The following is an 11705-nucleotide window of genomic DNA, read 5'->3' as shown; positions in this document are numbered from 1 at the left end:
CTCATTGCCTAACAATGAGGCCAAACAAAACTCTTTTAAAATCATATTAAAAATCTATCAAAGGAACAACTTGCGCTTTTCATCACGAAAGAGAGGAAAAGAGAGAGAAGGCAGAAAGCGGGGAAATAATAATCCAAAAGCCGTCTTTTCTTACATTTACACAGCCAGAAATGCAAATTAAAGACATTCTGTGCTATTTAATTGTCCTTGTACCTCTCCAGCCCATGCTATCTCGCACGTTAATGAACGACAACCTTTTTCAACACGTTGAGGAATGGCAAGATTGAAATTTATCCTTGCAGGAAGGAGCAAGGGACTCTGCCTCGGAAAAAGGCAGTTTAAAATCAATTTAAAAGAACATAGACACAGACACGCAACAAAACGGAAAGGCTGCGGCCCAAGGCTTCCAGCACAAACGAAAATACAATCAAAAAGATACAGAATGAATGCATCCATGGGTAGGAGAACTCTTATTTGTCAGCTCGGAAAGTCCATTGAGTTTGATGGGACTTACACCCAGGTAAGTGAATATAGGATCGCAGCCTAAGCAAGATGTCATCTGACAGGGACTGGAGGCTCTGAAACAACCTGGGTGAATCATTCCCAAATGCGTGTGCTCCAGCCACGACTTAATAACCAACAACGCAAGAGCCACGCCGCAAGCGTCCGATGGCTGACCTGGCCCTGCGTTCCCACAGTGCCCAGATGAGAAGCCTGTGCAGGATACGGACACCCGGACACCCGGCTCCCCTGCAACTGGCATTTTGGCGCACCACTGCCACGTGCAACCCGGTCTCCACCTTCTCCCGGCATTTGTCCAACCTGCTTGTACAGCCGCCCCCGCGGGGGGCCACGGCTTCCTCCGGAGGCATCCAATTCCACAGCGCAGCATGGCACCCTGTGAGCAGTCCCTTGCTCTGACCGGTCCTCACTTCTCCAAGAATGACCCCTTTGGGCTTTGGTGGCCTGACAGGAGGAGAAAAATAGCTCCCCGGTCCGTTTTCTCCACACCCGGCCTAGCTCTGTGCACCTCCGCTGTGCCTGCTTCTCCCACACTAAAAAGCCCCAAACGCTGCCCTTGTCCGCACCACCCGCAGCTCCTCCATCCCCTGCCTGAAGTGCCACAGTGACTGGAACTGAGTCGGTCAGCTGTGTTTTGGTGACACCAGCACAGCAAGTGACTCACGAGTTAAGAAGAAAGCAGACAGAACAGCAAGGCCCTACAGCGGGGATGCGGGGCCGCAGCCCACCTCGTCAGCCCTGCCCTCCTGGGACCCCCTCGTGGGCACCTTCCCCTGGGCACCCACTTGCCCAAATCCCGATCGTTTGGCAGCAGACCAGCTTCTGTGCAATTTGCCCCGTTCTCGAAGACCGACACGCCTCTCCCAAGGCTGCGTCATGGCCGGAAGAGGCTTCGGTGCAATGGGCTGCTGTTCCGGCCCTGCCCCTTTGCCTTCGGCCCCTCCCCACTCCTAGGATGCTGCCCCAGAGCTTCTCCAAGCCCTGGACTGAGAGAGGTTCAACACCTCCTGCTCTCCTGCATGCCCCGATTTTGGCAGGGACTGCTCCCCAGGCAACGAGGCGAGGAGCTGCCTGGTGAAGGATGGAGGGGGGAAGAGCCGGTGCTCGGCAGAACAGCAGCTGCTTTGCACGTGGAAGGCCCAGGGCCCGTCACCTGCAGCTCCGGGGATACTGGAGACAGATTTCCATCGGAAGCCCTGGAGGACCACAGCCAGCGTGTGCCAACAGGAAAGGCGGGAGGGCAACTGCAGTCCCCAAGGCACAGGTGACCTTATTGACCCGCCCTTGATCAATACATGATATAAAAGAAACAGGATGCGAGAGCCTGCATCTCTCGTTCTAAGTATTTCATCACTGTAAGAACCCTCCTTGAATATTTCATAGAAATGCAGGCGATACGTTCTAACAATAATATTTGTTTTGCCGTAATTTGTATTCTGTGAAATGCCTGGGATGGGTATCAAACATGCACAAGATCACACAAAACAAAACGCCATTAAAAATAACCAGGTGAAAATGATTCCAGGCGCGAAGGATTGCTGTTGCAAAGGCAGTGGAAAGGATTCAAGGGTGCGGCTTTCCCATCATGACTAGCCTCAGTAATAGAAGCTTCGCCCCATCCTGGTGCCATTCCCATGGGTCGCACTCCAGCCTCCATCATGCACAGCTTGCACGGTGGCGCTAACTATACTACAAGTCTCTGCCCACTTGCTGTGGAAATATGATACAGTGTGAGTCATGCGATGCATTTCAGGTGCTGTGCGCATTCTGAGGACGCGCGTCCCCGGAGGGTGTGGGGAAGACTCACCCAACTGCGCTAGCAGCGGCGCCTGTGTAAACTCTGAGAACTGCCAAATTCACTAGAGCACAGACTGTGCCCAGAACTTGTGAATCCTGCACGGGTGCAAACCAGGAGGAGCTCAGAGGCTGGGCCAGACACAGCCACACAGCTGCCCAACTCCCCTGTCCGTGTTCCCCAGCAACTGGTGCACATAGGTGTATTGCCTCTGGTCTGCAGGTATCATCAGCTGAAGAGTCCCAGGTGTGGCTTCCTCCCAGGGGAGCACTTGGATCATGTCAGCTGCCCCTTCCCAAGCCTTTCCCAACTCCAGACCCTCCTTTTCAGGTGCAGTGGCCAGAAGCAAGATTCCCACCATGGAGAGCGGCAAGGCGCCACCAATTTTTCCCGATTCCTGTTCTGTGAGAATATCATGGGTCTGATGATACAAAACATGTTGAACGTATTGCAGGATGCACAAGACAGTGAAAAATAATAAATCCTGAACCGTTGAGCTTGATTTGTAAGGGGGACCAGGACGCAGGGCCACACAGCTGGTGACCTCCAACAGCTTGGCTGCGAGGACATGACTAAACGCACGATGGTCAGAAACAGTCCAGAGGGCTTGGGGAAGCAGCCCGAGCGCAGCGTGTTTCTTAAGACACTTGAACCACCCTCTGGCAAAGTACCTGGCTTCTCCCACTCTTCCAGCCAGAAGCCAGTGAGGATCCCGCCAGATCCTGTGGGACTACAGCTCCCAGCTTCTGCAACCAGTCGTCACGTGGGCTGAAGCTGGAACCCAGCAACAACCGGGGAGCACAGGTCCCCCACCCTGATCTATGCTGTGCAAAGGCGGCTACCCATCAAAGCATTTGGGCCACGTGCCACGGCTTGCGAAAAAGGGACGAGACCTCTCCCTTGTCTGGCATCTCGAACCGGGTCCTGCCCAATTTTCCCTACCCCGAAACCCCATCCTGCCCGCGTTCTCAGACCAGGTCCCTCCGTGGTGGCTGCAGCCCCCAGCAGCCGCATGCCTGGCGCTCAGCACCACAGTTGGCGGGGAAAAGCCCCGCCTGCAAGCTGCAAGACACCCCAAGACACGACTTCCCAAGTAAGTTCTGCATTGTTTTGCTTGCTCGGTGTATATTTTAGAAACCTCATCAGGGTGCGCCAAGATCGCCTTCGCCCGATTACTCCAAGCTCTGTGCTGACAAGCCCACAATTCGGATCACGTGTGCCTGGTTGCCAACATGCCCTTCCCTTGGCAGGGGATGATGGGCACTTCGGTCTGCCTTGCCTTTTAATGCGCGCCCCGTTTTCCGACGATGCTCCCGGATCGCACAGTGCTGCCCACTCTCTCCCCAGCCGCAGTGATTCTCGCGTCTCGGCTGTTGTGGGAGAGGTCAAGAATTCCCAGGTCAGTTTTGGTTCCCAGGTTTTGTCAGCCTTTTCTTCCTCTTGACCTTGGAGGCAAGAAAGTCCAAGCCACTCGAGTATTCAGATTGCAAAATTTCAGCCAGACGGTGCTTGCCCTGGGATTTCTTGAGAAGGTCACGCCTGGGCAAAAAAAGACAGAGATAGGATGAGAGAAAGGGACTTGGGGGCTTCAGTTAGTGAAGGAGATCTGGGTTTTTATTATTTTAAGGCTGCAGTCCTAAACATGCATACTTTGAAATAATCCACACCAACTTATTTCTGCCGCTGCCGCTTTTTTACACCACTCCAAAGCAAAAGTTCTCTGGGCAACATTGGAGTGAAAACAAAAGAGAAAATAACAAAGGTCCGAAGGAAACCAAGATAAAACCTGCATCATATTAAGCAAAACCCAGCAACAGCCCTTGTCTGTATGTTTAAAAATAGCTGGAAGTGAGGCTAATCACATTTCTCCTGGGATGGTGCTCCACAAATGGGGGGGGGGGAATCTTGCGGGCCCGGAAAAATCCCTCCCCCCCCTCGTCTCCGTAAACTGAGGGGCTGGGAGAAGAACACGAGCCGGGCCTCTCTGCAGAGAGCCCCAGTTGGCCGGGAACACTGTCCCCCACCCCCCCCCACCTGCCGCGGACCGTGCCCCTCGAGCCCACCGCTCAGCAGCTGGGCAAAATGCAGGGATCGGAGTTTGCACGACTGCCAGGGGACGAGTCGCTCCCCACGGTCCACTTTTCAGTGTTGTGCGGGTGAGGAAAGGCAACTGTTGAGGATGAACCACATGGTGGGCAGGGCGACCCTCGCGATGGAAGAAACAGGCATTTCTGAGCTCACCTTAGTCTCCAGAATGTTCTTTAAAGCTCATTTTGCCTCTCTCCCTTTTTCATTTACCAACTCAGGCTCCCCCAAACAGGGCAGGTGCGCATTTTGACCAAAGAAGGTGTTTGCATTTCTTTTTGTTTGCATTTCTCAGAAGTGCACACATCCGACTCTTGGGCCTTTTTTGCACGTGACTGCAATCTTCACAAACTTTCTCTAGACCAAAAAAAAATGTCAGGAGACTGTGGACACGACATGTTTGGATGCTTGGTGAAAATAAGCAAAATTTCTGCAAAAGGCTAGGAAAACCCTCCCATCCTCACATGAGAGTGAGAAGAGGGGGTGCAGCATCTCTGAAAAACAAGTCGTCATGTGGCTACTCTCGCGGGATTAAGGCATCCCGAGTGACACGGTGAGAAAACAGCCGTTTACATACAAAGAAAAAGCAAAACACAGCACAACTCCTTCGCTGCAGCTTGCCGAATCGTCTTACGGCTTAGCTCAACCCGCCTGTCTTTCTGGGTTGAAAAAGAGCCCTTTTTGCCAGCTGCTGAAAAATGTACAGAAACTGGCACGTTGGACTTCTTTTCAACTTCTCTGAAACCGTGGCACAAATATCTATATCTGCCCAGCTTGACAAATGGAAGACTCTGCATTTTTCTAGGCCAGATGATATTCCAGTGCTCTGCAGTCATGAGTGGAGCTGCCCGCGAAAGACCAACCGCACACCTCTTGCGCTCGAGCCCCTGAGCATGGCAGGTACAACAGTTAAGTCAGGCTGGGGATGAAACTGTAACAGAGCAATCGGTCTGGACAGAAAAACCTCCCAGAAGCGCCAGCATGCCCCAGCCAGGCGGACTTCCTCCTGTCCCAAGCACCACTGTACCCTACGGGGCTCAGAGCGGAGGACAGAAGCAGGGCACCTCCTTCGCCCCAAGGGCCCGCTTCCAAGTCTCGGGGGCGCCAGTCCAATGGTGGGTGGGGCTGAAAGCACAAGGGGTGGGGGCAGAAATACACATACCCCCGGGATATTTTAGCTCAAAGCTCTTATTGCCAGGAAACACAGCCGGGGAGGGGCAGTTGAACCCTTTCGAATAGGAGGAAATGAACAAGAGTCACCAAATGGTCGGTCACTGGTGGAAAGGGTGCCCGGGGAATCCCGCGTGGCCATTGGGGGAACCCCAGAGGAGCTCCCTGTGCCTCCGGATTGGACCTCCACCTCAGCCCCCGGCCAAAGCGTTGCACCCCGTCCCTCCCTCCTTCCACCTGAGCAGAGGCGGCTTCCTATGTGGATCTGCACAGTGCCGAGAACCGCTCTCCACAGGTTGGTGTCCCCCAGATACTGGCTGGGGCTGATGGGAGCTGCAGTCCAAACTGTCTGGAGGGCACCAGGTTCTGATGCTAGCCTGGGCAATCGGTACTCTCGCTGCAGTCGCATACAGCAGCTGTTAACTCAGTATCCCTCGCGCGGACTGGGAGACCGGCTCCGTTGCTTTGAGGCACGGGTTCCATCACAGCTTCAAAGGTAGTTTTAAGGTATTTTACACACCCTGCCCATTTCTCCCTTTAATGAATTCCAGTTTATCTTAAAACCGTTTTCTGCCATTCCTCACCCACAAGGAATATCTACAAATGGACGGCACAGAGAGGTGAGGGACGGAACTGCAGCTGGGTCGAACGACTGGCGCCGACGCAAGCAAGCCAACTCGGACTCCCGCAGCCGCTTCGCTTCGCGCCAGAGAGACATCCGCATGGCGATGCCCGATGAAGCCCTGGCACATTTTCTGGGATGAGCCGGGCATTTATCAGAGGGAAGCTTTCAACACGGATCAGCCTGCCGATCCATCTGAGGGCGGCTTCTCATGGCTTGCCCCTCCCAGTGGCCGGTGGTGCCAGGCAGTGCAGCCACGCTGCCTCCGGCCGGACGCAGCCTGAACACCTGCTTTCCCGCACATCGACTCGGGCGCGCCATCTGCGGCCAATCCGTGGTGCGAGTGAGGAGTGGGGAGGGTGGCGGAGGGAGGGGCACAGCAACGATCAACGGACGATCGACCATCAGACAACCCAGTGGGCGGCGCTGGCACACTCTCCCAAAGACGGGAAGAAAGCGCCTCGCCTCACTGGAAGGCCTCCCTGAGCCAGACTGAGCGCGGGCAGCTCCCGGGGCGACAACACGGGGAGCCCAAGGCTTCAACCCAGGGCTCCACTTGCGTTGGTGTTCGACTCCCATCATGCTCAGTGAATTCATCTGGGGCATTTGCATCTGGCTCCTCACCCAGAAAGGCTCCTGGACTGGCTCACAACTGACCGATAAAATGGACAGCCCGAGCCACAGGCTTCCACCCTGGGAGTCATGACAGATGAGGAAAACGGGATAGGGAGGGAACAGGGAAAGCCTTCCGGCAGGGCTGCTGGAATCGCCTGCTTGTATCTCCCCCGATTCCATCCGCTGGGGTGGCTGGTCAGTCCTAGGCAAGTGGCCGGAAAGCACCCAGTGCGTGGGGCTGCCCTCCTGCCGGCATGGGCAATGGAGGGGCAGCCAGAGGGGGCCCTACCTGCCTGCTCTGATCCTAGCAAGAGGAGCCGCAGGCAGCATGAGTGTGGAGAAGAGGGTCAGGGCTGGAGCCAGGGAAAGGCGGAGGCACCGCTTAGGGGAAAGGCCCTGGGGAGGTGGGCTGGGAAGGAAGAGCCCGACCAGGAGAACGAAGTGTGCTGAAGCACGGCGGAGGCAGCCCTGGCTGCTCCTCATTCGCAGGGGTGTTGATGTCACCTGCTCTCCCCTGGGTGCCCCCATCCCCCTGGGGTTTGCTGTAATTCTCCCAGTGGCGGGGGGGACACCTTACTTCAAAGCATGGTTGAGCCTTCCTTGCTGTGGCGCCATGTATCTGGGGAGGGTAGCTAAGACCCATGGGTTTTATGAAAGACCGGCTCCTGGCAAGACTGCTAGGACCGCTTCTTCGACGCGGCAGCTCCCAGAACCCTCTGGCATCTCCTGGAGGGGAGCAGAGAACGCGGCTGCAGCGGACCCCCGTGCTCAGTGCCCACACACTGACAGCGGCCACTGAGAACAGGGGCCAAGGCAGAGTGGGCGTGGGGAAGAGGGGGGCCCGGGGCTGCAGCAACAGAGGAAAGCGGAGCTAGGCGTCTGTGCTTTGTGGCTACCCGTCCTGCCTCTGCGACCGTCTCTCCTGTCTAGGGCCACACTAAGCCCTTCCCGTCTTGACCTCACACAAGGACCAATTTTGCGGGAGGATAAATATTTCGAGCAGCAAAGCGCCTTCCCGCTTCCACCAGAGCAAAAATCTCTCCGTGGGAAAGCCTCCAGCTTTCCCTGCTGCTAATTAAGTGATATTGAGGAAGCCGTAAATGCCACACAGAAATTGGCAGCCAAGTGGCACCTACTGATGGAGAGACTGCTTTGCAGGGGGAAAAGCTGCAGCTGCAGCTTGGCCTGGGAGAGCGTTGCTGGGGAGGGGCATCGCCGAAGGTTTGCCGCCTCCTCCCCTTCTCTCGGGCAGACAAAGAGAGAAGTTCAGAAGAGGGTGTCTCTCGTGCAAGTGCGTTCTGCTCCCCGCAGCTCCTGCACTGCTAAACATTTTGAATGAGGGGCTGGTGTTAAGGCTAAGCTCTCGCTTATCCTTTGTAGAAGGCCAGAGTTGGACATATGTAATATATACACTTATCAACACTCTCAGCAAAAACTGAATTTTGTGGCCTGGACTGGTTTAAATAAGCCCATATGCTTGGCTCTTTGAAAGCTTAAGGACTAGAAACCTGCTTTAACAAAAATAGAAGATTCTTTTAATGCCACTTAGAGCAGCCAAATTCCACTTGTTTTCAAGCAAGATTTAGGCACAGAGAGCAGCTCACTGCTGCTGCGGAAACCTAAAATGACCAAGCTCCGCTCAAAACCTCTCTTGGGGTGGGGTGGGGTGGGGTTCAGCATGGGAACTGAGCAGGATTTCTTGTCCATGGAATGTCCTGCAAGTCTCTGCTGGCCCCAGTTTAGCAAAAGCCATCTAAATTAGGGAAAATGAGTTTAGCAATAGAAATGTGCAGAATAAAGTAATCTGGATTGCAGTGCTTATACTTTTCGGGGGGCAGGACTGGCATTCCTTGGGCAGCGCATTCTCAGTGCACGACCAAACAAATCTGCTCACCCTGGGAATGTTCTCCTGGCGGGCGGGGGGGGGGGGGGAGACTTCTGCACCGCACTTGGTTGGAACTACCCCGCTTATCATCCCTGACATGGCTTCCCTTCAGCAAAATGTGCCACAGGAAATGAAGTTCCCCACGTGTCTCTGCATGATCCCCTGCTCTGCTCCTGCCACGTCCCTGCCTGTCCTCCGAGGGTGGAGGCGCGAGGCGTTCCGCTGCACCACTGCCTGCAATGCGGCTGATGGAGAAATGAAGGAGCACGACGTGGTCTCCAAAGGCGACTGCCTGCCACAGCTCTGCGAGTCACCAAGACAGCGGGCCTCCCAGATGTGTCATTCACACGGGGGGTGCCGGTGGGGGGGAGGCACGGAAGACAAGCCCGTGTTGGAATAACCACACGTGTGATTTCAAGGCCTAAAAAGTGAACGCTGGAGCAGCAGCTCCAATATCTGTGCTTAAAGGAGATGCCAGCCTACGCTGGTGATAGAGGCTGGACTGCCCAAGATTCATTTCGGAGCCGAAAGAACAGGCGGGGGAGCTGGGCCACTGGATCGGACCAGTGGCACTGGAGGGGCTTTTTTCTCCCCCCGCCCCGGCTCCCTTTATGCTGCTCTTAGCCTGGAGGGGGGAGGAAGACAGCTAGGGCTGTGCCCCCCCATTGCAGCAGAGGTAGCCGCTTAGAGTGGGGGGGTCGCTATTTACTAAGAAACCCCCCCACCACCAAGTTGCTTTTGTTACCTCCTTATTATATTTCTATCTTCCCTTTTTCCCAAAAAGGAGTCCAGGGCAGCTCACACAGCCCCGCTCCTCCTCTCCATTTTTCTTCACAACAGTCCTGTGAGGTAGGTGAGGCTGAGTCCCTGCCGGCCCAGAGAGCCAAGCGGATGCTCAGACCGGGGTCTCCTGAGCCCCCGTGCAACATCCTAACCACTGGACTATACCAGTGTACTGTTATTACGAACAGTTGATGACGACGACGATGACGGCAAGAGCAACCCTATTCTGCTCTCCACCCAAAGGGCTCAAGGCAGCAGAAATGCTCCGGCTTTCCCGTGGCGGGTGTCACTTAGTGAACTGCCAGACCTGCTCCAGGCCCAACCCGCTGCGCCCACCCCCTTTAGATCAGCGGGGCGGGGGGGGGGGCACCGGCACTCCTGTTACAATCCGGTTGGGGGAGGCGTATGACTTTCCGTCCACTTTTGCTTCCGCAGGCCAGGAAACCGGGGGCAGGCGCTTTTAACCCCCTGGTTAGCTCTTCTTGCAACCCATACGGGAGAGGGAAAGAGCCCCAGCCCCCCAAAAGAGGGGGTGGCCTTAACAGGGCAACAGCATAGCGGGAGCAGAGGGAAGCCTCGTTACCGCCTGCTGTAATCCGGAGAGACGGTGGTGTCAGTCATCACCCGCTCCCCACCGGGCCAACCAGACATCAAAGCCTGCCCCATGCCATCTTACATGCTCTTTATCAGCTAATCAGGCTATTCTTTGCTAAATAAAGCCCCGCTAAATCCCCCCTGCCCGCTGGGGGCATTCCCGGCCTGCTGCCCATCTGCTGGAGAGGGCCAGCAGAAGCAGCCGGCAAGAAAAGCACCGCCGTTCCCTGGCGGATTCCCCGTGAGGGACCATGTGGCCTGGCCAGCTTCCCTCCCACCAGCTCCGCCGTGTGCACCCCCCGCCCACCCCACTTTTCCCTTTCTTTAATTCTGCTCCGTGCATGGGCTGAGCTGAAGATGTCAGCAGCCCCACGGATTGTGACACGGATTAAGCGGGTTTTAATTGACGCCTGATACTTGCACGGGTTGGACTTGGCCAACAGCAGAGAGTGCACAAAGAGAGCGCGAGGAAAGAAAGAGACAACAGTGGCGGGTGGGGGGGGGGGGGGGGGGGGGGGGGTCGGTCAGGGAGGGAAAGAAACTCGAAGCACAGAACGGGAAGAAAAAAAATAAAGCCAGCAACCACCCAGATGTTTGCAGAGGAATAGCGGGAACAGAGGGATGGTGATGAGGAAGCCAGAAGGAAGACAGGAAAATGCCAAAGAGCAGAAGGTTAGAGGGGGGAAAGCAAATCCGAATATATTTCTACGGTGATTTTTCGGGGAAACAAAATCAAGGAGGTTTGCTCTCAAAATATGAAGAAATTTAGAAATACGATCTAAACAAAAACTCCCGTTTTCAAAAACAGTGGATGTTAAAGACGCACCCCAAAAGGGGGTCCTGTTGAAACGGAAAGGACAAAAACTAAAATGTTGGCGCACTTGTGGCTGATGAGCCCTTGAGACGGGAAGCGAAACACGGCAGGGATAAAAAATCTTATGAAGGGAGTGGAAAGAGGAGAAATCCCCCAGTACACCCAGGATTCTGGACTTGGGGGACCCCCAGTGCTTGGCAACAGGCTAAGGACAGGCCAGATGCAGCCCCAATCCAAACTCCCCAGCCTGGCGCCTTCTCGACATGGCAGTAACGCCACCTGTGCCCCCGCAGCCAAGATGTCTGCAGGCAGGTGGCTCTTGGGGGCTCATTTGCAGGAGCCACAGTGGGCTATGCAGGGAAGGCTCAGGGATGAGAAAGAGTCTGGGCTTGATCCAGCAAGGCAGTTCTGCAGCATTCCTGGAGCAAGTTGCTCTGTGTGTCTACTCTGCAGCAAGTCCCACTGTGTGAGCGGCGCCTGCTTCCACTCGAGTGAGTGCACCTGCCTCGGGATAAGCCCTTCCTGATCAGACGTGTGCAGGATTGCCGCACACGAGGCTACAATCCTGAACTGAGGGAGGGACTGATCCTGCGTTCCTAGTCAGCAACTGGGAGGCATGAGCATCTTCAGATTCCCAGATCCGAGGCTGGCCAGATCTGGGCATCTGACGAAAGCTCACAAAAAGACGTGTGGATTTCCCTGCGAAGAGAAAAAACACGAATCACACACTCTGACAGGGCCTTGAGCTGGCAGGAACATCAAGGTGGAATTCAGAGACCTCCGACGGCCTCAGGTTTCCCTGTTTCATCCATCCCCTGCT

General features: G+C 55.3%; 1 protein-coding gene across 4 annotated transcripts in view; it reads right to left on the bottom strand.

The window, feature by feature from the left end:
• Positions 1-272: 272 nt before the first annotated feature.
• DDX31 (DEAD-box helicase 31) overlaps positions 273-11705 on the bottom strand; it is a 57159-nt gene continuing 45726 nt past the window's right edge. For 2 of the 4 annotated variants that reach the window (XM_044439982.1, XM_044439981.1), the window contains exon 21: positions 273-3856. In XM_044439982.1, coding sequence (XP_044295917.1) covers positions 3718-3856 — 139 coding nt within the window. In that variant the 3' untranslated portion in view covers positions 273-3717. Of the gene's footprint in view, positions 3857-4390; positions 4760-11705 lie in introns of those variants that run through there. The other 2 variants (XR_006415655.1, XM_044439983.1) reach the window with 2 other exon arrangements.

This window comes from Varanus komodoensis, unplaced genomic scaffold (assembly GCF_004798865.1).
Source record: "Varanus komodoensis strain SLA01 unplaced genomic scaffold, ASM479886v1 scaffold36, whole genome shotgun sequence".
Classification (NCBI taxonomy): domain Eukaryota; kingdom Metazoa; phylum Chordata; class Lepidosauria; order Squamata; family Varanidae; genus Varanus; species Varanus komodoensis.
The sequence above is the reverse complement of the archived record's forward strand: the minus strand, read 5'-3'. Positions and strand labels throughout refer to the sequence as shown.